Source organism: Phocoena phocoena, chromosome 11 (assembly GCF_963924675.1).
Source record: "Phocoena phocoena chromosome 11, mPhoPho1.1, whole genome shotgun sequence".
Taxonomy (NCBI): domain Eukaryota; kingdom Metazoa; phylum Chordata; class Mammalia; order Artiodactyla; family Phocoenidae; genus Phocoena; species Phocoena phocoena.
In genome coordinates, this window is record NC_089229.1 from 42,750,133 (window position 1) to 42,775,721 (window position 25,589).

General features: G+C 36.6%; 1 protein-coding gene across 1 annotated transcript; it reads left to right on the forward strand.

The window, feature by feature from the left end:
- The first annotated feature begins 257 nt into the window (after positions 1-257).
- On the forward strand, positions 258-25,158 carry KRR1 (KRR1 small subunit processome component homolog). The gene is made up of 11 exons (XM_065888155.1): positions 258-319; positions 5,832-5,935; positions 15,904-16,076; positions 17,417-17,551; positions 17,748-17,873; positions 17,961-18,044; positions 19,359-19,415; positions 21,092-21,262; positions 23,258-23,335; positions 23,441-23,534; positions 25,016-25,158. Exons 1-11 carry the CDS (start codon positions 258-260, stop codon positions 25,156-25,158), a joined length of 1,227 nt encoding a protein of 408 aa, XP_065744227.1.
- The last annotated feature ends 431 nt before the right edge of the window (positions 25,159-25,589 follow it).

Below are 25,589 nucleotides of genomic sequence, written 5' to 3' on the forward strand. Positions count from 1 at the left end.
ATTCCTTCCTGTTCCCAGCCCACATGGTTTATGATCCACCGCTGGCTGCAGCATGTGATCTGGGACTGGTAACTGAGAGTCTTCCTGGGACTTTTTATGGAACTCTCAGAAAGAAAGAAACTCCTCTTTGGTTGAGAATTTAATCCTGGAGCTGCTGGTAGACATTTTTTGCTTCAGAATAAAGACAACAGAGAAGAAGCAGAGCCAAAAGATAAGGGAGGGAAGGAGGGAGGGAGGGAGAGAGAGGTCTCAAGATCATGATTGAGAAAAAGCATGAATGTCTCCATGACATTGTTGAAGTCCTAGATCCAGTTCGCAGGTACGTAGGACAATAAATCCTCTTTTTCACTTGTTACTTTGAGTTTCTATGACCTGCAGTCAAAGGAAACTTGCACATACCTATATGCAAGTACTAAAGCATCCTAAAATTCTAACTGTAGAAGGTATGTGCCTATTTAAGGTAAAGGAGCCCCTCCAACCCCCTGCCTCTCCTGGGGAGCTCTAAGAGCAGGGAACTGGAGAGTGCATAAGATCTGATCCAGGCTTCTGAGACACTCCTCCCATGCTGCTTTAAGGCAGGGGTCCTTAACTCAATAACCTGATCCTCTGGGGGTTCTATGAAGAATGTGTGAACATCCCATCAAATTGTGGTGAAATGTTATGTGTACCCAAATATATGTGCTTTCTGGGGAAAGGGTTTATAGATTTCATCACATTAGTAAAGGGACTGGTAAACCAAAAGAGGTTATATCTCTGATAGATGATCAAAGGCAAAATATAGTGTTAAAGTCTGAGTTTCCATGACTCTAAGTGTGTCAGGTAGCTAGACTTTTTAATTAGAGAATTTGAAAGAATGAAGAAGCAATGTCACCATCTTATTAACACCATGAAATTACCTGTTTAAATAAAAACCCATTAAATGTTTAAAATACTTCATCTAAAAGTTCATTTCATTGTGGGCCATCTGTAGTTTCCACTATCTGAAGGATGGAAGAGGCATATAGATTTAACAAATGACTAGAAATTGCATCCTAGAAAAGTTCAAATATCCCCCCAGTGTCATGTAAACAAATAAAAGATTGTAGTTTGCTTGTTCTATCTGCATAGAATAATAATTCTCAGCAGTATCAATTCATTCACATGCCACTGATTAGATCCTGAATATTCATGCATGCATTAAAAAGCCTTCTGTTGCTATGGTGGAACCTCATATCATGAAATGTGTTCCAGCTTTCCTTTAGGGAGAATATTATAACTGAACATTAAATCAAAAGCTGTTGCTTATCAACAAGAACAATCTGGAAGAGAAAGAAGGAAGATTGCCCTGGAAACAGTTGGAGAGGCTAGATTGGATTCCCAGTGAAATATTGATGTTTTGTGGGGCTGGGGCCTGGAGAGACTAATACTCAAGCAGTAATGAGTGGTTTAGACCCCAAGCATCTACTGTATGTACAAGTCCCATTGTTCATTTGGGTAATAAGACAACAGAATCCCAGAAGGACAGGGGCAGAGCTGAGAGAAATGGAGCAGGATTGTCTTTGGAGGATCCCAGCATAATAATGAACAGCCATCTGGAAACTCTGGCTTTTGACACCAGGCAAGCTCTGCCCTAGGTAGGTAAAAAGAGTGGAAAATAACTTGGTTTTCATTGTGTGCCTGATTAGGAGCGGAAAACCCTAACTGGCCCTTTGAGGTAGGATCATAGAAATTAAGAACACCTGTAGACCCGAGTGTTTCAACCTTAGCCTTATTGACATTTGGGGGTTGTGTAACTGTTGTCAGGGCTGCAAATTCTTGGACCTGGTGAACTATAAACTTGGAGTGGGGTCACCCCTCCATGTGATTCTGATGTTGGCTAAGGTTTGAGAAACAGTAATCTAACTCAACTCCTTCATTTCACAACGGAAGAAACAGAGGTTGAGTGAGTGCCTACTCAAGATGCAACAGCTGGTTAGCAGCCCAGGCCGTACACCATAACTCCTTATGCAGAGAGTTTGCTAAGCATGGCCTTGCAGGAAGAGGTGGAAATCCTGAAAATATTTCCCAGCACCCTGACACATGAAACATTCTGCTACGCAGCAGAAAACATTCCAAGACTGGATGAATATGTTTCTCTAATTTGGTCTCTCTCCTGGATTCCCAGGTTTCCTAGGTTTTCATGCAGAATACTTCACTTTTATTGACATTACTTTCTAAAAGATAGGGTAATAACATGATTAGTTTATAGCCGGGCTGCTTTACTGTGTTTTTTCTTTTCAACTGTTATCATGAGGTCCCTTTTTAATATGCAATCACTTGGAGTTAGAAGAGGCCTTATTTTACAGCCACAGTTATTAAACTATTGTTTTTCATGTTGATGGATAAATGTTGATTGAAGATTTTAAACCTGTCTGTGAGGTTGACTGGAATAGAGAGCAGCTTATCCATGTTGGAAAATAAAAATGTGTCAAAGCTTTGTATTTTAGAAACCCTCTCTTGCATTTTTAAAAATTAGCAAAAAAAAAAAACCACCCCACAATAGATTACTGTGAAAAAATATTTTTATCTCTGATAAGTGAGTATAGAAATGTTAAATGGAAAACAAATCACACTTATTTGCCTACTTTTTTTTGCTTTTTAAAGTAAGAAATAAATGCACACCCCTGACATTAAGCCACACATCCTGACTTCTCTGCCCATTACCCTCTGGGTTAATTTTGTGGGAATTAAGGTCTCTAATTCCAAAGGAGAGTTGTGAAGCCAATTTGCTTTTCATGGGAAAATGAATAAGCAGGGTAAGAACTGGTGAAAGGTATCATCTATAGGAAGATAGCTGTATGTGGGTCTAGGTTGCTTAACAGTCCAAGGAGAGGAGAAGTCAAAACCAAAATGGGTCTGCCTGCCAGAGAGACCTTCCTAGCCTGATTTGTGCCAAGAAACTCTAGAGGCAGCGATTTTGCTTTCCCCTTTTAGTGTTGTTTGTGCAATTTCTGGAAATAATCTTGCAGATCTGAGTACATATTTATATTCAGATTTCCAAGGAAGTTAAAATAAAATGATGTAAATTGTGACTGATTTACATTGTACTGCTATTTAAATTGCCATCCTTTGAAATGTCTCTATATGGAGAGGTAACATAGTCAACATTTTGGTGACCGTTTTTTCATAGACTTCCTTATGAGCACACAGGAGCACACACACATATGGACAGTTTTACATAAATAGATTCATATGCCTCCTGTTTTATCATGGACGTCTAGTTTTTTTAGTCTTTTTGCCTAGTTCCTTTTTCTTTTCTAATCACCTTCATCCTTAAGGTAGCCTTGAAAGCTTAATGTGTATCCTTCCAAATCTTTGTTCATTGTATAATCACATACACACATAATTATTATTATGTCCAGAACATAGAACAGAACCAAGTATTTAAAACAGTGTCTGCAGCATTATAGATGCTCAATAAATATTTGTTAAATGAATGAATGGTTTGCTTCATAAAAGTGGGATAATTATATACATGTATATATAATTATTATAATTATTCTCTCTCTATATATATAATTATCCCATCTTTCTGTATCTGGCTTTTATCCCTCAATGCCTCTAGGTAATCTCTCCATATAGATTTAATTAATTCTTATGAATGGCTACATAATATCTCACAGTTATGAAGGCAACACCAATTTATTTAACTATATCCCTAATTGATAGTCAAGATGATTTTACTTTTTTGCCACAGTAAAGAAATAATAGCTAACACCTACTGAGTGTGTACCGCATGCAAAGCATTTTTTTGTAATCACTTTACGTGTATAAAGTCACTGAATTAAGGTTATTCTCTCCATTGCAGGAAACTGAACAGGAGTGGATAAGAAACTTTCCCAAGGCTGTATAGCTAGTAGATGGCAAACTAGTCAGTATGGCTCCAAAGTACCTTTCACAGAACTAGTTCTATACAAGGCAGTAATCAACACCATTGTACATACATCCTAATGGAATGGTGCTTTATTTCTAGTTGACAGTTTCCCAGGAGTGGAATTACTGTGGAACATTACCTGTATACTTTATATTGATAGTTGCTTTGCAAAAAGGCAGTAACAGTTTACCTTTCTACCAACAGTGTATGAGAGTCCTCTTTCCTTCAGCAGATTATCATTTAAAAAATATTTTATTTATATAGGTATGTATTTTTTACCAAAGTAGTGGGTGAGAAGTGATATTTTATTGTTATGTCTCTGTGCTTTTCTGACAGTGAGGTAGAGTGTCATGTTCATCAGCCGTTTGGATTTGCTCTACTATAAACTTCTATATTTGTCAGGGTTCTCCAGAGACACAGAATATAGAATTACTTAGGTGATTATGGAGGCATGGACAGTCCAAAATGTGGGCTCTTGGCAGGGTGGGCCAGCAGGCTGGAGACCCAGGGGAGTCGATACTGCAGCTCAAGTCCAAAAGCTATGAGGCAGAAAACCGAGCCCTCCTGCTAACATATTTGCAACAACTAATCCTTTTGGTATAGTAGCCTTTCTGGAGCTATTAAAGGTCAAACTGCTTGGACCTGAAGTCTAGCTCTCCACTTACTGGTGACTGAGTTCCTTAAAATAAGGATACCAAAAACCTGCCTCATAGGGCTTCTGGGAACACTGAAGCTGTTGCTTCTCACTTTATAACTTTCACCTGCTGTTATTTGTTCTATTTTAGGTTTTAGGGATCTGTCCTTTTTAAAAAAAATTTTTTTTTAATTTTAGCAAATTGCTAAGAATATAGGGATGAAATCACTGCCTGTCATTTAGAAGACACACAGGATAAAAGCAAAAACCTTTACATAATTATGTGTCTTGTGATTTTCTGTCCCTAAGTAATTGTTTATTTTATTCATGTATCTTATAAAAGAAAATCTTTTATAGAAGACACAAAAGGGTGATTTTCAGATAAACGTTCCCCCTTTCACTAATGCAAGAAATTCAACCTATCAAACACTTTCCCTATTTGTGCTGCAGAAAAATTTTAAAACGGCAAGCAATAAGACCATTCATCAAAAGAAGTCTTACCTTTATCGTGTGTAAGAACTTTTAGGTTCTGAGAAGTATAAAGATTTGTAGTAGAGATGAACCTCACATCTTGACGTCAGCTATATATGCAGTGTTGGGATACACAGGAGTTAGTCATTTGGGGAAATGTTAGGCTAGGTGAAAAACTTCAGAAGGGTCGCTTAGTTACTACACCTCTGGCCTAGAGAAATGCCACGATCCAAGAAAGTAACCATCAGAAGCAATGACTTTGAAAGCTTACTTTCCAAAACAAAATCAACCTTAGAGAGGTTTTAACTTTGTTTTTGTTTTAAGGATTAGAAATAATGCAAATAAAGTGCCCGGCACAAAGTAGTCTCACAATAAATGGTAGTTATTACTGTCGCTTCTTGCCATCATGGACCGTATATTCTCATATCTGTACCACTTCCCAACGCCTAGCACATATTGGTCGATCATATAAATATTTATCGAATGAGTGAACGAGTGATATCAGTACGATTCAGGTTGCACTCCGGCTAAATGCGTTCCGCGTTAGACCCTGAGGCCAAGAGAAAATGATAGATAAACCCGTCTCCGACTCACCCCCAGTGCTAAACTACAAGTCCCAGCATGCTGTGAAACTCCGTAGTTGCAGCGTCCGGGAAGAGAAGTCTCCGGCTCGCCATTGGCTCCGCGGGAGAAGCGTAGTAGTGTATGCAAATACGCGGGCTCTAGCTTAAGCACACACGGAGACTGCGCAGATCTCGTCTGAGCTCTGCGGAACTCACTTTGAGCCCGCGGATTTTAGCCGGTAGGATTTAAGAAAGGGTTCACTTCCGGTAGCACCGGAAGCAGTTTGAAGATGGCGTCCTCCAAGCAGGACGGGCAAGCTACAGCGTCTAGGAAAAGTGAATTTCGTAGCCAGAAGCCGAAGCCGGAGAGCCGAGGTGAGGTTGTTTGAAAACCAAAGACTGGGGTTTGGGGGTTTTGAGTTGGGATTTTTTCCTTTCGCTGGCTGGGAACGTGTAACGCCGCCTTGGAACGTGTAACGCCGCCTTGAAGTTAAGTACCTGTAATTGCTGAAGGCTGGGGTTGTTGGCCGGACTCGCAGGAACGACTGACCTGTATGGCGCCGGCGCGTGTTCCTAACTAATTGCTTTTGCTGGAAGCCCCCAAAGTAGGGGTCTTGCTGGATGCGTCTTCTGTAAAAGAATGAGGAAGGCGCTTCGGGACCTTAAACTCGCGGCGGTGTCTGGAAATCGTTGGCAGAGTGAGGGGTGGGATGAGGTGGGAGTAGGAGGTCGTTATGCATATGAGTGAACGAGTGATTGATAATGAAGGACTGAGACAGACATAGTGATAGAAGGAGATACCAGGCGTGTTTTTAGTGCTAGTTTGTCAGCCAGTGAAGAAATTTTGGAACGTTTATTATTGTTCTTGTTTATCGGGTTGCTGAAGTATTGCCAACACAATTCCTGTTCTTTCAACTGCGTTAATTGCTCTCTTGCTTTGCAATCTTGTTTTATCCATTAACTTCTGTATGATTGACAGAAAGAGAGGCCAGAGAAATAGCCCGGGGCCTGCTCAACCAGACTTACTGGAAGTGTTAAAAACCTTGAACTCTCATTCTATGGGCATAAGGGAGATATTAAACGTGATTCGTTGTTGTTTTAATTAAGTGTATGGCAGAAAGGACAGTATATATGCAGCTTAAAGAATAAAACCAACAGGTGAAAAGGAGCACACTCAGACCATTAAGTAGAATAGAGCGTTACCATTCCCCCAAAGCCCCCTACATGCCCTAAAGTAACCATTCTGAATCGTGTTGATTATTCTGTTTCCTTTCTTCATAATCTTGACCACCTATGCACAAAATGTTTTAATTTCGTCAGTATTTGAATTTTATATGAATGAGAAAGGATTGTAGATATTCTTCTGTGTCTTGCTTCTTAGGCTAAACTTCATTGTTATTATTCAATCAGGGCAATACTTGTAGCTGTGATTTACTCTTTTCCCTACTGTATGATGTTCCCTTGTATGAATACAGGCTAATTTATGTTTTCATTTTCTTTTTCTATCACACACCCACCCCCACCCCTCGCCACTTTCCCCCATTGGTGTCCATACGCTTGTCCTCTACATCTGTGTCTCTATTTTTGCTTTGCAAATAAGATCATCTATACCATTTTTCTGGATTCCACATATATGCGTTAATATACGATATTTGTTTTTCTCTTTCTGACTTACTTCACTCTGTATGACAGTCTCTAGATCCATCCACGTCTCAACAAATGACCCAATTTCATTCCTTTTTATGGCTGAGTAATATTCCATTGTATATATGTACCACATCTTTATCCATTCATCTGTCGATGGGCATTTCGGTTGCTTCCATGACCTGGCTATTGTAAATAGTGCTGCAATGAACATTGGGGTGCATGTTTTTTTTTTTTTAACATTCTATTTTTATACTAAATATAATATACAATTATAAACCCACTTTAAATCCACAAAAGCAATATAATTTAAACAACAACGTTTTACAGTCTCTTTTTTCTTCTTCAAACAGAAAGTCACAAAATTTATAATCATCCTCATCAGTTCACTCGGTCCCATGTAATTAATTTTTTTTCATCTTGATCTTTGTTAGCACTTTTATGAATTCATCAGTTTTCTATTAGAGTTCTGAAAATACTTATTCCTTCAGTTCAGCAGTATAGTCAGTTACCAGAAACCTGTACTTCTCAGAGTCTTTTCCATGAATTCCGAAAAGATGAAACCCTTTTATAGGAACATTTTTGCAAAAGCATCAGAGTACACCCAGAACTGTCTGTAAATGACAAAAGACTTAAAAAAATGACCACGGTTAAAGATTTGATGAAAGTTCATAATAATGCAATTGACAGGGAAATTTAGTTATTTCTGAGGTATACATTTTAAAATAATAACTAGAATTATGACCTGTAACATTATACCAGAACATATAAGATTTTAGGAATTTCATGTAATGTCTGAAACATTTATATTAACACATTTCCATACAAATAACCCAAAGTAAGTTTAGTATTCGGTTTTTTAAAATTTAATTTTATTTTTTTATACAGCAGGTTCTTATTAGTAATCAGCTTTATACACATCAGTGTATACATGTCAATCCCAATTGCCCAGTTCATCACACCACCATCCCCACCCCCCACGGCTTCCCCCCTTGGTGTCCATACATTTGTTCTCTACATCTGTGTCTCAACTTCTGCCCTGCAAACCAGTTCATCTGTACCATTTTTCTAGGTTCCACATACATGCGTTAATATACGATATTTGTTTTTCTCTTTCTGACTTACTCTGTATGATAGTCTCTAGATCCATCCACGTCTCAACAAATGACCCAATTTTGTTCCTTTTTATGGCTGAGTAATATCCCACTGAATATATGTACCACAACTTATTTATCCATTTGTCTGTCGATGGGCATTTTGGTTGCTTCCATGACCTGGCTATTGTAAATAGTGCTGCAGTGAACACTGGGGTGCGTGCGTCTTTTTGAATTATGGTTTTCTCTGGGTATATGCCCAGTAGTGGAATTGCTGGATCATATGGTAATTCTAATTTTAGTTTTTTAAGGAACCTCCATACTGTTCTCCATAGTGACTCTATCAATTTACATTCCCACCAACTGTGCAAGAGGGTTCTCTTTTCTCCACATCCTCTCCAGCATTTGTTGTTTGTAGATTTTCTGATGATGCCCATTCTAACTGGTGTGAGGTGATACCTCATTGTAGTTTTGATTTGCATTTCTCTAGTAATTAGTGATGTTGAGCAGCTTTTCATGTGCTTCTTGGCCATCTGTATGTCTTCTTTGGAGAAAGGTCTATTTAGGTCTTCTGCCCATTTTTGAATTGGGTTGTTTCTTTCTTTAATATTGAGCTGCATGAGCTCTTTATATATTTTGGAGATTAATCCTTTGTCCGTTGATTCATTTGTAAATATTTTCTCCCATTCTGGGGGTTGTCTTTTCATCTTGTTTATGGTTTCCTTTGCTGTGCAAAAGCTTTTAAGTTTCATTAGGTCCCATTTATTTTTGTTTTTATTTCCATTACTCTAGGAGGTGGATCAAAAAAGATCTTGCTGTGATTTATGTCAAGGAGTGTTCTTTCTTTGTTTTCCTCTAAGAGTTTTGTAGTGTCCGGTCTTACATTTAGGTCTCTAATCCATTTTGAGTTTACTTTTGTGTATGGTGTTAGGGAGTGTTCCAATTTCTTTTACATGTAGCTGTCCAGTTTTCCCAGCACCATTTATTAAAGAGACTGTCTTTTTTCCATTGTATATCCTTGCCTCCTTTGTCATAGATTAGTTGACCATAGGTGTGTGGGTTTAATTCTGAGCTTTCTATCTTGTTCCATTGATCTATGTTTCTGTATTTGTGCCAGTACCATATTGTCTTGATTACTGTAGCTTTGTAGTATAGTCTGAAGTCAGGGAGTCTGATTCCTCCAGCTCTGTTTTTTTCCCTCAAGACTGCTTTGGCTATTCAGGGTCTTTTGTGTCTCCATACAAATTTTAAGATTTTTTGTTCTAGTTCCATAAAAAATGCCATTGGTAATTTGACAGGGATTGCATTGAATCTGTAGATTGCTTTGGGTAGTATAGTCATTTTCACAATATTGATTTTTCCAATCCAAGAACATGGTATATCTCTTCATCTGTTGGTATCATCTTTAATTTCTTTCATCATTATAGTTTTCTGCATAGAGGTCTTTTGTCTCCCTAGGTACGTTTATTCCTAGGTATTTTATTCATTTTGTTGCAGTGATAAATGGGAGGGTTTCTTTAATTTCTCTTTCAGATTTTCCATCATTAGTATATAAGAATGCAAGAGATTTCTGTGCATTAATTTTCTGTTTGAATAAAAAAAATCCCACAAGAACTCAGAGGCAAAAAATACACAAATCAATTTTCACTGCAAATAAAGGACCTGTTACAGTGGAGGATTACTGGACTGAATGTCAATATTATGACATAGTATGAGTGTGTTTCATGTTTGGTAATTGCAATCATTGTTGCTTTTGTTGTGGTCATCCACTTACAATGCTTGGTGTCAGTTTATTTTTCTCTTGTAAAAATAAAATACAGAGTGTGTGTGTGGAAAAAAAAATATGTACAGGTGGCAAATAAACACATGAATAGATGTTTGACATCATTAGCTATTAGGGAAATGCACATGTAAGCTTCAAAGAGATATCACTGCATACCTATTGCAATGACTAAAATTAAAAAAAAATGATAACAGCAAATGCTGGAGAATATGTGGAGAAACTGGACCATTCATACATTGCTAATAGGACCTTAAAAATGATACAACCATTCTGGGAAAGCGTTTGGCAAATTCCTATAAAAATAAATGTGCAATTACCATATGACCCAGCAATTGCATTCTTGGACATTTATCCCAGACAGATGAAACTTATATTCACACAGCAACCTGTATGTGAATGTTCACAGAAGCTTTACTTGTAATAGCCTAGAACTAGAAACAACCCAAATGTTCTTCAGTGGGTAAATTGTTAAACAAACTGGTTCATCCATACCATGGAATATTACTCAGCAATAAAAAGGAACAAGCCATTGGTACTTGCAACAACTTGGATGTATCTTCAGATGTACTTGCAATAACTTGGATGTATCTTCAGAACAAGCCATTGGTACTTGCAACAACTTGGATGTATTTTCTGAAGATACATCCAAGTTGTTTCAAGTACCAATGGCTTGTACTTGCAGTGAAAAGGCAGTGAAACTGCTTTTTGTCATAACTGTGGTGGTGATTACATGCATGAAACTAGTGATATCTGAATAATATCAAAGGATTGTGTCAATGTCAATATCCTGTACTATAGTTATGTGAGATTTTACCATTGGGGAGAACAGGGTGAACAATACAGGACTCCTCTGTATTTCTTAACTTCATGTGAATCTACAATGATCTTAAATGAAAATTTAATTTAAAAAGTAAATGGGGTCAAAATAAAAAATAAAACAAGGAAAAAAAATTTTGTATCCTGCAAATTTACCAAATTCATTGATTAGCTCTAGTAGTTTTCTGGTGGCATTTTTAGGATTCTCTATGTATAGTATCATGTCATCTGCAAACAGTGACAGTTTTACTTCTTCTTTTCCAATTTGTATTCCTTTTATTTCTTTTTCTTCTCTGATTGCTGTGGCTGGGACTTCCAAAACTATGTTGAATAATAGTGGTGAGAGTGGACATCCTTGTCTTGTTCCTGCTCTTAGAGGAAATGCTTTCAGTTTTTCACCATTGAGAATGATGTTTGCTGTGGGTTTGTTGTATATGGCCTTTATTATGTTGAGGTAGGTTCCCTCTATGCCCATTTTCTGGAGAGTTTTTATCATAAATGGGTTTTGAATTTTGTCAAAAGCTTTTTCTGCATCTATTGAGATGATCATATGGTTTTTAATTCTTCAGTTTCTTCATATGGTGCATCACATTGATTGAGTTGCATATATTGAAGAATCCTTGCATCCCTGGGGTAAATCCCACTTGATCATGGTGTATGATCCTTTTAATGTGTTGTTGGATTCTGTTTGCTAGTATTTTGTTGAGGATTTTTGCATCTATATTCATGACTGATATTGGTCTGTAATTTTCTTTTTTTTTTTGTAGTATCGTTGTCTGGTTTTGGTATCAGGGTGATGGTGGCCTCATAGAATGAGTGTGGGAGTGTTCCTTCCTCTGCAGTTTTTTGGAAGAGTTTGAGAAGGATAAGTGTTAGCTCTTCTCTAAATGTGTGATAGAATTCACCTGTGATGAAGCCATTTGGTCCTGGACTTTTGTTTGTTGGAAGATTTTTAATCACAGTTTCAATTTCATTACTTGTGATTGGTCTGTTTATATTTTCTATTTCTTCGTGGTTCAGTCTTGGAAGGTTATACCTTTCTAAGAATTTGTCCATTTCTTCCAGGTTGTCCATTTTATTGGCATAGAGTTGCTTGTAGTAGTCTCTTAGGATGCCTTGCATTTCTGCGGTGTCTGTTGTAACTTCTCGTTTTTCCTTTCTAATTTTATTGATTTGAGTCCTCTCCCTCTTTTTCTTGATGAGTCTGGCTAATGGTTTATCAATTTTGTTTATCTTCTCAAAGAACCAGTTTTTAGTTTTATTGATCTTTGCTATTGTTTTCTTTGTTTCTATTTCATTTATTTCTGCTCTGATCTTTATGATTTTTTTCCTTCTGCTAACTATGGGTTTTGTTTGTTCTTCTTTCTCTAGTTCCTTTAGGTGTAACATTAGATTATTTGAGATTTTTCTTGTTTCTTGAGGTAAGCTTGTATAGCTATAAACTTCCCTCTTAGAACTGCTTTTGCTACATCCCGTAGGTTTTGGATCGTCATGTTTTCATTGTCATTTTTCTGTAGATATTTTTTGATTTCCTCTTTGATTTCTTCAGTGATCTCTTGGTTATTTAGTAATGTATTGTTTAGCCTCCATGTGTTCGTGTTTTTTTACGTTTTTTTTCCCTGTAATTCATTTCTAATCTCATAGCGTTGTGGTCAGAAAAGATGCTTGATATGATTTCAGTTTCTTAAATTTACTGAGGCTTGATTTGTGACCCAAGATGTGATCTATCCTGGAGAATGTTCCGTGCTCACTTGAGAAGAAAGTGTAATCTGCTGTTTTTGGATGGAATGTCCTATAAATATCAATTAAATTTATCTGGTCTACTGTGTTATTTAAAGCTTCTCTTTCCTTATTTATTTTCATTTTGGATGATCTGTCTATTGGTGTAAGTGAGGTGTTAAAGTCCCCCACTAGTATTGTGTTACTGTCGATTTCCTCTTTTAGAGTTGTTAGCAGGTTCCTTATGTATTGAGGTGCTCCTGTGTTGGGTGTATATATATTTATAATTGTTATATCTTCTTCTTGGATTGATCCTCCAGTCGTTATGTAGTGTCCTTCCTTGCCTCTTGTAACATTCTTTATTTTAAAGTCTATTTTATCTGATATGAGTATTGCTAATCCAGCTTTGTTTTGATTTCTATTTGCATGGAATATCTTTTTCCATCCCCTCACTTTAAGTCTGTATGTGTCCCTAGGTCTGAAGTGGGTCTCTTGTAGACAGCATATATATGGGTCTTGTTTTTGTATCCATTTAGCAAGCCTTTGTCTTTTGGTTGGAGCATTTAATCCATTCATGTTTGAGGTAATTATCGATATGTATGTTCCTATGACCATTTTTTAAACTGTTTTGGGTTCATTTTTATAGGTCCTTTTCTTGTCTTGTGTTTCCCACTTGGAGAAGTTCCTTTAGCATTTATTGTAGAGCTGGTTTGGTGGTGCTGAATTCTCTTAGCTTTTCCTTTTCTGTAAAGCTTTTGATTTCTCTGTTGAATCTGAATGAGATCCTTGCCGGGTAGAGTAATCTTGGTTGTAGGTTCTTCCCTTTCATCACTTTAAGTATATCATGCCACTCCCTTCTGGCTTGTAGAGTTTCTGCTGAGAAATCAGCTGTTAACCTTATGGGAGTTCCCTTGTATGTTATTTGTCGTTTTTCCCTTGCTGCTTTCAATAGTTTTTCTTTGTCTTTAATTTTTGCCAATTGGATTACTATGTGTCTTGCCATGTTTCTCCTTGGGTTTATCCTGTATGGGACTCGCTGCACTTCCTGGACTTGTGTGGCTATTTCCTTTCCCATGTTAGGGAAGTTTTCAACCATAATCTCTTCAGATATTTTCTTGGTCCTTTCTCTCTCTCTTCTCCTTCTGGGACCCTTGTAATGCGAATGTTGTTGCATTTAATGTTGTCCCAGAGGTCTCTTAGGCTGTCTTCATTTCTTTTCATTCTTTTTTCTGTGTTCTGTTCCGCAGCAGTGAATTCCACCATTCTGTCTTCCAGGTCACTTATCTGTTCTACGGCCTCAGTTATTCTGCTATTGATTCCTTCTAGTGTAGTTTTCATTTCAGTTATTGTTTTGTTCATCTCTGTTTGTTCTTCAAGAAATGTTAAACATTTCTTGCATCTTCTCGATCTTTGCCTCCATTCTTTTTCCGAGGTCCTGGATCATCTTCACTATCATTATTCTGAATTTTTTTCCTGGAAGGTTGCCTATGTCCAATTTATTTAGTTTTTTTTTCTGGGGTTTTATCTTGTTCCTTCATCTGGTACATAGCCCTCTGCCTTTTCATCTTGTCTTTCTGTGAATGTGGTTTTTGTTCCACAGGCTGCAGGATTGTAGTTCTTCTTGCTTCTGCTGTCTGCCCTCTGGTGGATGAGGCAATCTCTATATTTTCATTTTATTGTTGCTGGACATTTTATTGCTCCCATTGTTATTATAAACAATATGGTATAAATATCTGTGTACATACCTCCTTGTTGACATGTTAGAGTTTCTCTGGTTATGTACCTTACATTGGATTGGAATCCTTGAATTGTAGGGTAGGGCATGTGCAAATAATGCTAAGTCTTCCCAAAGGAGTTGTGCTGCTTTACACTCCCGATATCAGTAGATGAGCACTAACACTTGCTGTTACCTGAATTTTTCATTTCTGTCATTTTGTTAAGTGTGAAATCATATCTGATTGTGTTTTTAAATCAGACTTTCCTGATTACTAATGAGGTTACACATCTTTACATGTTTTGGGGCTATTTGTACTTCCTCCATTGTGAAACTCCTGTTGATTTCCTTAGCCAGTGGGGTTTTTTTCTTTGTTTTTTTAAATTCATACCCATTTAAGTGTTTAAATTGGGTAGGATCTTGGTCAGATATGCATTTTAAGTAATCACTATTGTAGAATTTGAGGGTTTTGGGGGGGGTATTGAGAAGTGAACGATAAATAAAGACTAGCTAATTCTCTGTGATTTGAACCAGAAGTAACAAAGTGGATGTGAGTATAAGAAACAGAAAGCAAGTTTACCTGACTGGAGTGGATAACATGAACTATAAGACCTGCTTCTTAAACTTTAGTATGCATAGGAATCTCCTCATGAGACTGTTAAGAAAGATTCCTGGGCTTCATCCCAGAGATTCACATTTAGTAGGTCTGGATGGAGCCCAAGAACTGCATTTCTAACAAGCTCTCAGTTTATGCTGGTGCTTCAGGCCTATGGATCATATCTTTGAGTAGTACTGAATTAAAGTACAGCTGTTGGATTTAAGAGGTTCTTAAAATTCAGGACCAGGAGTTTTGATAAATGATATGGGAAATAATTTATAGCCCTTAGGAGGTATTTTGTTCTAGTGAGAGGAGACCTAGACTGAGCTTCATATTCCCTTACACAAGTCACTTAAAGTTTTTGAACTGAATATCTTATAAAATGGGAATAATAATACCAGTTCTTCCTACCTTTTGTAGTCGTGAGAGTATACAGAAATAACGCACGTGAAAGCTCTTTGGAAAACCTAAAACCCTGTACTAGTGAATATTAACTGAAAGCGTACACTGGGATCAAGCTTTTGATGCACACACATATATACACACATATATACACACATGCACGTATATATATATACACATAGGCTACACTTCATTGAGTCTGAAAGGTTACTTATATTTAAAATAGTAATGTAAACAAAATGGTGTTTGGATCTTCAACTCTAAGATAGTGTGGTGCAGTAGAAGTTTGTAAGTGTTGACTATGTACCAGGTGTATGCCAATAAGTGTGGATCGAAGAAGAGTCCCTGCCCTTAAGGAACTGTCTCCTGAGGTGACTGAAATATATACAATTTTAATACAGTATTTTGGTGATAATGACAGAGGCATGTTCTTTGACTGTTGAATAATATAAAAAGCAGGGGAAAAGGAAATGCGAGGAGAGTATTGGGAAGCTTGTGAATGTATGCATACAAGTGTTCAAAAAGTGTCCAAAAGAAGTTAAATCTGATGTATAGATTTTTCCCCCTTTGTAGATGAATCAGAACTCCTCACTGTTCCTGATGGTTGGAAGGAGCCAGCTTTTTCCAAAGAGGACAATCCCAGAGGACTCTTGGAGGAGAGCAGTTTTGCAACTTTGTTTCCAAAATATAGAGAGGCTTACTTGAAAGAGTGCTGGCCGTTGGTACAGAAAGCCTTGAGTGAACATGTATGCATATCTTATGTATTTCTTTGAGATTTTGTTTTTGCTTATATCTTTTAAGTAACTGAATGTGTGCTGATGGATTTTTTTTAAAGGTGCTACCATATAGCTGGTTAATTTGATTCCTTTGATATTTTAAACAGACTAGATAATTATCCTTACAGTTCATTTGTTTTTAGTTTTGTGAATAGATTACTTGGAAAAATTCACATGCCTTTAAATATTTAGGGGATTCACAGATGGTCTGAAACTCACTTGTGAACTCCAAATTTCAGAATGTCTGCTACTATAATGGTTGCCACGAACCTGTACAGTTTGAGCCGAGGCATACTCCTGGCATTGTTTAACTTTCCTCTGCCGTGCCCCTAGAGCAGTGTATTTGATTTTATTTTTCAAACTGGATTGAGACCCCTTAGTGAATCAAGAAGTCAATTTAGTGGATATAATGAGCCTTTAGAAAAAAATACATCTATGTATCACATGTGGTAAGGATAAGTATCATTTAATGAAGCTTTTGGTTCACCTGTGTGTGTATGTACACTAGATTGATAGAAAATGTATTTCTCAGCTGTGGCACTGCTCTAGAGTCATTTGTGTGCATTAGGTATGAGGGTGGTTTAGCAAACTGCAGGCGTGTTTTACAGCTGTCTACATCGGAGATTAGACTCAATTTGGGGGGTTTTTTGGTAAACTTATAGACACCTAACCTTAGGTTTAATTGTTCGTCATTCACTATATTGAAATATTCTTCAGATTATGCTCACAAGTTAGAAAACAGCATTTTTATTTGCTTTGTTGAAATCTGATTCTTCCATTTGAAAGTTAATGCATAGTTTTAATCACTGTAGTAATCATAATCACTGCTTTTATTTTTAAACCTATGATAATTTGTTTTTACTTTGTATTTAGCTAATACAAACCAGGTAGAAAAAAGTTTGAAAGGGAAAGTCCATTCTCACTCTAGGGAGCAGATTAGAGATTAGAGCTGGATCCAGCCAAGGTAGGGAAATTATATAGATTTACATTTTTACCTTAATTTTAAAACGTAGCCTCATTTTGATTGATATATATTTTTTAAACTAGAGATAATCTTTATTCCAATAAGTATAAATTATTCTAAAGCCAATTATAAATGTTTTCAGTTGCTTGAGTTTTTTATATTCTTTGAAGTCTAAAAGTAATCAATTATTTACATTAACTTTCTAGCTTCTTCAAGGAGAGAGTTAATGAATTTTGAGATAGCTTAATGGCAGACAAATTATTAATTTGGTTAGGATCGGCTCTGTAATTATCTAAAATTGAATTCATTTTCAGACAACTGCTTGTTTGCTCTTTTTGTATTGTAGCATGTTAATGCAACCCTGGACCTGATCGAGGGCAGCATGACTGTCTGTACAACAAAGAAGACATTTGATCCATATATCATCATTAGGGCCAGAGACCTAATAAAACTGTTAGCAAGGAGTGTTTCATTTGAACAGGTAAATTAAGAATTACAGAGACTTTGCTTTATTTGCCTCAACATTAGAGACAACATATAACACTGTGTCTCCTCCTGCACCATAAAGTTTTCATTTTTGTGCTTAACTGTCATTTTGTGCTTAAATTTCTTGGCTTGCAGAAGATATGTACTTGTCAAGAATATTGATGGAGTTTTCTTTTTTATTTTCCCAAAAGGCAGTACGAATTCTTCAGGATGATGTTGCATGTGACATCATTAAAATAGGTTCTTTAGTAAGAAATAAAGAAAGATTTGTAAAAAGAAGACAACGGCTTATTGGTCCCAAAGGATCTACGTTGAAGGTACTTTTTATTAGTGAAAAAGTATGTCTTCCTCTTTTCTTAGTTTTTAAGTGTACTGAACTTCAACTTATTGCTCTTTTGATGTAGGCGTTGGAACTCTTAACAAACTGTTACATTATGGTACAGGGAAACACGGTTTCAGCCATTGGACCTTTTAGTGGCTTAAAAGAGGTGAGAACTATTTATTCTCTTCAGTTAATTTTCCACAGAGAATAAATGAAATAATATAATAGTTCATTGCATAATATATTGTTTTATATATATATTTTTAGAATATGCTTTGTTTGATTTTCCATTAGTAAATTCTTCATGTAATTTGAGGGAATTCATGTAATTTCCTGGACCCTAACATATTATGGCCAGCCTTTGGTAACTGAAGATAGATCCGTTTCTGAATTAGGAGGTCTGCACATCATTACTCCCTCCACTCGAATTTTAAGTGGGCATTTAAGGTCTCAGTCTGTAGCAAACATAAGAAACACGAAGTAATTACATGCATTTTTTTTTTTTTTTTGCGGTACACGGGTCTCTCACTGTTGTGGCCTCTCTCGTTGCGGAGCACAGGCTCTGGACGCACAGGCTCAGTGGCCATGGCTCACGGGCCCAGCCGCTCCGCGGCACGCGGGATCCTCCCGGACCGGGGCACAAACCTGTGGCCCCTGCATCGGCAGGCAGACTCTCAACCACTGCGCCACCAGGGAAGCCCCTACATGCATTTTAATGACTGGAGAATTGAAGATCTTGTTCTTTGCAGTAATGTATTCAGCCAGTAGAGGTCAGGCTCAGAAAACTTCCTTTAAGATATATTTTCTTTGAATGTTAATATTTTTATGAACCTCTTCTTTAGTTTGTCAGATGTTATGAGAAAATCTGTGGAGCAGATACTGTTTCTATTAACTCCTTTTGAGGCTTTTGTTATCTGTATCTGGCAGTGAGGTCTTACTTGCTTTCCAGGGCCTTTAACCTTAATTCTATTGGACCTTTCTCATAAGTTATCTGCTTTTTTCTCATGGGGCAATAATAACTTAAATATTTTGAATATTTCACAGTTTTGTAGAGTCTAAGTATATTATTTACTTCTTATGACAGATCCTTAAGGTAGTTTTATTTCCATATTACAAATGAAAAAGCTGGAATAGGAAAATTAAGTGCCTTTGTCGTATGAAGTGGCAGTCCCACTATTTGAGTGCATATATTCTAACTCTAAATCCAGCCCTCTTCCCCCTAAATTTTACAGCTCCAGAGTGTTGTGTTAATTCTGTGTATAGCTTTTTATCAGTAAAGTTGAGAGACTTCATTGTATCCAAGGGAGGTTGACTATTATGAAAGACCTAGAAGCCACTCAGAACAGTTGAAGGGACTACAGTATCCAATTTGGTAGCCATTGCCTGGTTCATAGGCTATTTTGTGATATATTAATCCTCGTCTACGTAGTTCACTAAAATCTTTATACATGACTGATTCATTTTTCTTTGCAAATTTCAGGTTCGAAAAGTAGTCCTAGACACTATGAAGAATATTCATCCAATTTATAACATTAAAGTGAGTGTTCCCTGTATACTACTACAAAGTTGTTTTTAGCTACAGAAACGTTTCTTGAAAGTAAATCTTTTATGAAAGCCTAATATACAAAACAGATAAAGCAGAGCTATTTTGGGTAAATTGGGGTAGAGTTCAGCCCACTCAACTCTACCCCAGTCCTATAGTTACTTCTTTGGAAGTTTAGGTCTCTTTGGAGTACAGTTTGAAAGCTATTGAAGGGGACAGTGTAATGTAGTGATTCACTTCCAATACAAATAAAATAAGCTTCATAGGATTTGTAGTAGATGGTACCAATCCAGTTTTCCTAGGGTTTGAGCTCACATACTATATTTAAAGATGTGATCTTTTACAATTCTGCCTTTTTCTTTTTTTAATTAATTTATTTAAAAAGATTTTTGTTTGGCTGTGTTGGGTCTTCGTTGCGGCACACAGGATCTTTCATTGTAGCATGCAGGATCCTTTGTTGCAGCGCACGGGCTTCTCTGTGGTTGTGGCGTGCGGGTTTTCTATCTAGTGGCTGCCAGCTCCAGGGCGCATGGGCTCTCTAGTTGAGGCACCCGGTGGCATATGGGATGCCCAGTGGCATATGGGATCTTCCCTGACCAGGGATCGAACCCGTGTCCCCTGCATTGGAAGGTGGATTCTTTACCACTGGACCACTGGGGAAGTCCTGAATTCTGCCTCTTTCTATAAGTAAAGTCTGGAATATTTGAGATTGCATTAAAACCTATTTTGGAATTTGACACTCAAATTATAGGCTCTTCGAGAGAGGTCTGTTATATCCCTGTATGCATAAAGTTCTTGATTGTTCTTGGAAATGTAACCATGGTATAATGAGTTGTTTTATGAGGGATATTTGTTAAACAATCCTTGAATTTAATGAAGTTAAGTTGAAAAGTCACTCTTAGATTGGGGTGAAAAAACGATTTTGAGTTACATTGGGACATTAAAGATAAAGAGAGCTCCTCTTGCATCTGATGCCTAGTTTGCATCCTCTGATGTTTCAGTGTCTATAAAATTCAGATGGAGTAGGGGAAGTGTGAAAACATTTCGTTTTGTTGATCATGAGAAACTTTTTTTCTTTCCATCATATTTCAGGGTGCTACTGAAAGCTTCCTGCTTGTAGGAAACATCACTAATTAAGAACTCTCCCTGCTATTGTTAGGTTGAATTTTAAAGGTTTTAATGAAATAATGGTTGGAAAACTGAGTTAGTCTTATTTTCATCTCAGTTTATTTTAATAATTCTGTCTAAATTTCTAACGGTTTTCTGATGCTTGGTTAATTATGCATGTTTGAGATTATATATTTTTTGTTTCCAGAATTGGTTTAATCCTACTGAAGAGACTAAGAATTGTTCCTTTTAATTTTATTATTTATAGGAACAATGTTGATAATGTCTTAGGTTGTGAAACATATGACTGCTAAAATTAAAAATGTTTGGGACTTCCCTGGCAGTCCAGTGGTTAAGACTTTGCCTTCCAATGCAGGGGGTGCAGGTTCGATCCCTGGTCAGGGAGCTAGGATCTCACATCCCTCGCGGCCAAAAAACCAAAAAGCATAAAACAGAAGCAATATTGTAACAAATTCAATAAAGACTTTAAAAATGGTCCACATCAAAAAAAAATTTTTTTTTAATTAAAAGTTTACTTTGTTCATATATTGCCATGGTTGAAGACCTTAATGATTAAACGAGAGTTGGCGAAAGATTCTGAGTTAAGATCACAGAGTTGGGAAAGATTTTTGCCACAGTTCAAGCACAAAAATGTGAATAAACGCAAGGAACCAAAGAAGAAAACTGTTAAGAAGGAGTATACACCATTCCCACCACCACAGCCAGAAAGTCAGGTCAGTATTAAATGTTGAATTTCTTTACATGAGGGGGAAACCATTTTAATCTATTTTTGTCAGAAACTTTGAGGGTGGAATTTCTGTGTATGTACGTTTGGGTGTGTAGAGATATAAGAAACTGAAGGTAAGTGTGAATAGGCTTATTTTGAACTAATTGTATGGGGGTGGGGAGTGGAAGCTTCATACTGTGAGTGTAAACTCCGTCAAGGTAGGTGGTGTCAGTTGTTTATCTGTAGCCACTATAAATGTTCCGTGGTTAAAAAAAAGTCAACGATTTAGTCCACAATGCTTTCTACTCTGCTTTAGCATCATTCATGTGACCATGTACTATAGGATTGCTCTGGATTTGAAATCTTAAGTCTAATATCTATCCTTTTTTTAAGACAGGAATGCCTCTAATTTTGTCAGCTGTCCTCTGGCATCATTCCCTTTCTAAAATTTCCTTTTCTCTCTTGCCCATCACTGTTTTCTTTCATACTCCCTTTTCTTCTATCAATCACACCTGCCCAACAAAACTAAAACTTGGATCAGTCCTAAAACTTGACTTGTTTCCCATAACATGGCTACTGAACATAGCTGAAGAAAGTCATATCTTTGGATTACATCCCTTAAAAATTCACTTTTCCAATCTCAGATAGGTCTTCAGTATTCTCTGGCAGCTGTGTCCTCTTAATTCTTTAGCCACCCTCGTACTCCAGTAAAATAAAATGCAATGTCATCTGCTAGAAGTATTTGAGACTACGAGGCAAGAACTCTTTCAACTTCCTCTTATCTCACAATTTTTTTTTTCCCCATCTGCATCAATCCTTTCTTTTTCTGTTCTTTGAATTCTGTCGTCACCTGTCTTCTGAGGTGTCTTGCTTCATTATTCCCTTCCTTGGCTGTATGTAAAGTCTTCCCTTTTACGAGTTCTTTGTGCTTAGCATGTAAACCCATCTCTTTCTGTGTACTATATCTTGTTTTCCCCATAGCCCTGTGTTTGTAGTTTTCCAGGAAGGGTTGATGAAAGGTCAAAGGTAAAAAAGGAATGATGATCATAGTAAAAATGGAAGTGTTGGATCTTGAGGTCTATTTTGGAAAACAAAGTGAAGCCAGAAGGAAAGTGTTAGTTGGGGGAAAGCGAGTGATCCAGTTACTAAGCCATGCTTCTGTAACACCTGATATATTTTGTATAGCCCTGTACTGTAAGTAGTTGTCGTTTTATCTTTTTTTTTAATGACTGTAAGCTGCTTGAATCAGCGATGTCTCACTTGACTTATTCTGTCACTTACTTGCTATGTAATTATGGGCATAATTTATTTAACCCATCCATGCCTCAGTTTCTTTGTACAGAAAATAGGGATAATGATCATTCCTGTCTCAAAGAATTGTTAGTGAGGATTAAGTGAGTTAGTAATTGTAGAGAGCTTAGTATTAGAGTTTAGGAGAACATTGCCTTAGGTAGACCAATTAATTATATGTTGACTATCTACTTAATGAATTTGCTACTGCAAATTAGTACTTAATTAGTCTCCACATCCTGACAATTCTTGCTTTTCATTTTGTATGCTGCAACCTTTTTTTAAAAACAGGCTTTTTCTTCTGTACCTTTCATAAAGTGCTACTTTGCTCTCTTCACTCTTCTCAGGAACCTTCAGTCATTTCTAAATCACACTCCACTTCCCTTACCTGTCATTCATGTTTCTTCATGCTTCCCCAAAACTGTCTTTCCAGTTTCCTCTCACACTTTTCTGAATCATTGATCTTTAACCCCACCTCAAGCAGTCTGTTGTGTATTCCATAAACACATCACCTACTTTCCTACCTACATGCTTTTGTGCATATATATTCCCCTCAGCTTAGAGGACATTTCCTTCTTTTTATGTTGCTATCTTTATAGAGTAATCATAGTTTTGACCCCACCGTCTTTACCTCAAGGTCATTGTGAATTTCTTAGGAATTGACTTCTCATCTACATTATTTATGATGTATTGTAAATGCTGATTTCAACAGATTGATAAAGAATTGGCTACTGGTGAATACTTTCTGAAGGCAAGTCAAAAGAAGAGACAGAAAATGGAAGCAATAAAGGTAAGACCATGTCTAGCTTACAACACTAATTGCAAAGTTTATAGATACTTGAATTCTTATTTAACTACACAAGCGTTTTTTAATGTAGTTTTTTTTATTGTGTAGGCTAAACAAGCAGAAGCTCTTAGTAGGAGACAAGAGGAAAGAAACAAAGCGTTTATTCCACCTAAAGAAAAACCAGTTGTGAAACCTAAGGAAGGTAATGCTTGTTTTCCAACTCTTGGTATGCTGTAAGTCTGTTAGAGGAAAGGTAAACCCATAGTGGATTTGTCTGAAGCTCTTTGAGTGTTAAGAAATAACCATGCGTTTCATCAATTCTCTTAGCATTTCATTAATCACAAATCCTAGGGAAAAGCGGTGGTGACTGAGATAATTTATAATTTAGTAGCAGCTAATGCTTATTTAAGAGTATCCCAGATTGACAGTCCCTTCCTGACCTCTGTGCAGAGGAAGGACTCTGTTGTGAAAGATATAAACCAGAGCAGTGAATCTTCTGTAAAAATAAAACAGTAAGATCCCTGAGCTCTGCTGTCATGCCCTTTAAAAAAAGCTTATCAAAAGTTGTACTTTCTTTACTTGTGTGATCTGTGGCTTAAAATTTGATTCCTGTACGGTTAACGTGGATTTCTCATCACTTGGGCTAAAAGACACCAACAAAATAGCAGGACGATCTTTCTTACTCAGGGGCTTTTAAAGACACTCAGAAAACACGCTGATGCCTTTTCTTCTCATTCCTAGCCTCATTTTGATCCGTCTTCTCCTCTTTCGCATTTTCTTTTCCACTAGTAACACGTGTACTCCTCTGTAAGGTAACTCTCCAAAGTGGTCAGTGGCACAGTGAGGGGAGGGAGGTCACCCAGCAGCACTGCACATGACCTGTTGGTCAAAGCCAGATGTAACAGTACTAGTTTGTTAATTTATATCAGTGTTAACAGCTTTAAAAGTATTGTAGTCTACTATTCAGATCCTTGCTTATATAAAAGTTAAAAATATCATAAGCATTATACTTTCTAGTTTGTACAATCTGTCAGTTATGTACTCTGAAGGTATTCAATAGCTAGTTTAATCTCAGTTTATTACTGATTAAAGTGTAGCTATTCCACTTTAGTGGAGGCTTTAAGTCTGCTCTCAAGTTGCTGGGTTGTTTGATGACATTTTATCTTTTGGTTCTTTATGTCCTGAGTGCTGTTCTTTAAATAATAAGAAAAAGTTGTGTTTTTTTTCACTGCTTTTCTGTTTTGTTCACAACTTTTTGTGTTCAATACATGGGGTTGGGTTCTGTTAGGAGGACCTCCAAAATCTTGTTAAATGAAATACTATTAGTCATTAATTGAATATTCGGAAAACTAAGTTTTTTAAGGAATACTCAAGTTCCAAAATATGGAAAAAAGAATCTTAAACGATTTAAGGGGAAAAATGTAATTTTAATAGTTGAATCCAGTAATTGGTTCAAATAGTTAAGTTAAAGTATAATGCCATTTTCGTGTATATTTTCACTAATGTATTTTTAAAGTACTTTGTTTTCTCCTAGTTAGATTTCTAACTTTCCTTTAACTTTCCTTTAAGCAAGTGTTTTATCTTATAACATGATCTTTCAATTGTAACAGTACTCTGAAATTATTGTCTTATATATGTATTCTTTGTTTAATCTAAAGAATTACATGTATTGTTTTTATTTAGCTTCTACTGAAACTAAAATTGATGTGGCTGCCATCAAGGAAAAGGTTAAGAAAGCAAAGAGTAAGAAACTGGGAGCCCTTACAGCTGAAGAAGTTAAGCTTAAAATGGAAGCAGATGAAAAGAAAAAGAAGAAAAAAAAGTAACATACATAAAACACAAACAAAAATCCCTGAGCTAGAATTTATTAAGCTATCTCCTTTTGTAAAGGATTTTGAGATACTAGGGCATTAGTTGCCTTATCCCTGAGAAGTAATACCCTGATCACTTTTTTCTGAGTTTGTTTTGTTCTTTACATAAACAGCAATTCTTTATAAATTATTGTATTCTCCATGTTTTTTGAAAATTTTTATACTAGAAGGTGGTATATATGTGTTTATATGCATTGCACCTAATCTATTCCAGGCACGTTTTATCTAGGCATGGTTTTAGGGGTAATTCTTAAGGTTGTTTATGTAAAGATTTTTGCAGTGTAGCTACTGTAATTATCCATCAAATCCAATGTCTGAGGCCATCGGTTAGTCTTTAAATATAATCATGTCCCAGCATTTGGTTTTGAGGAAAATAGATTTTTCAG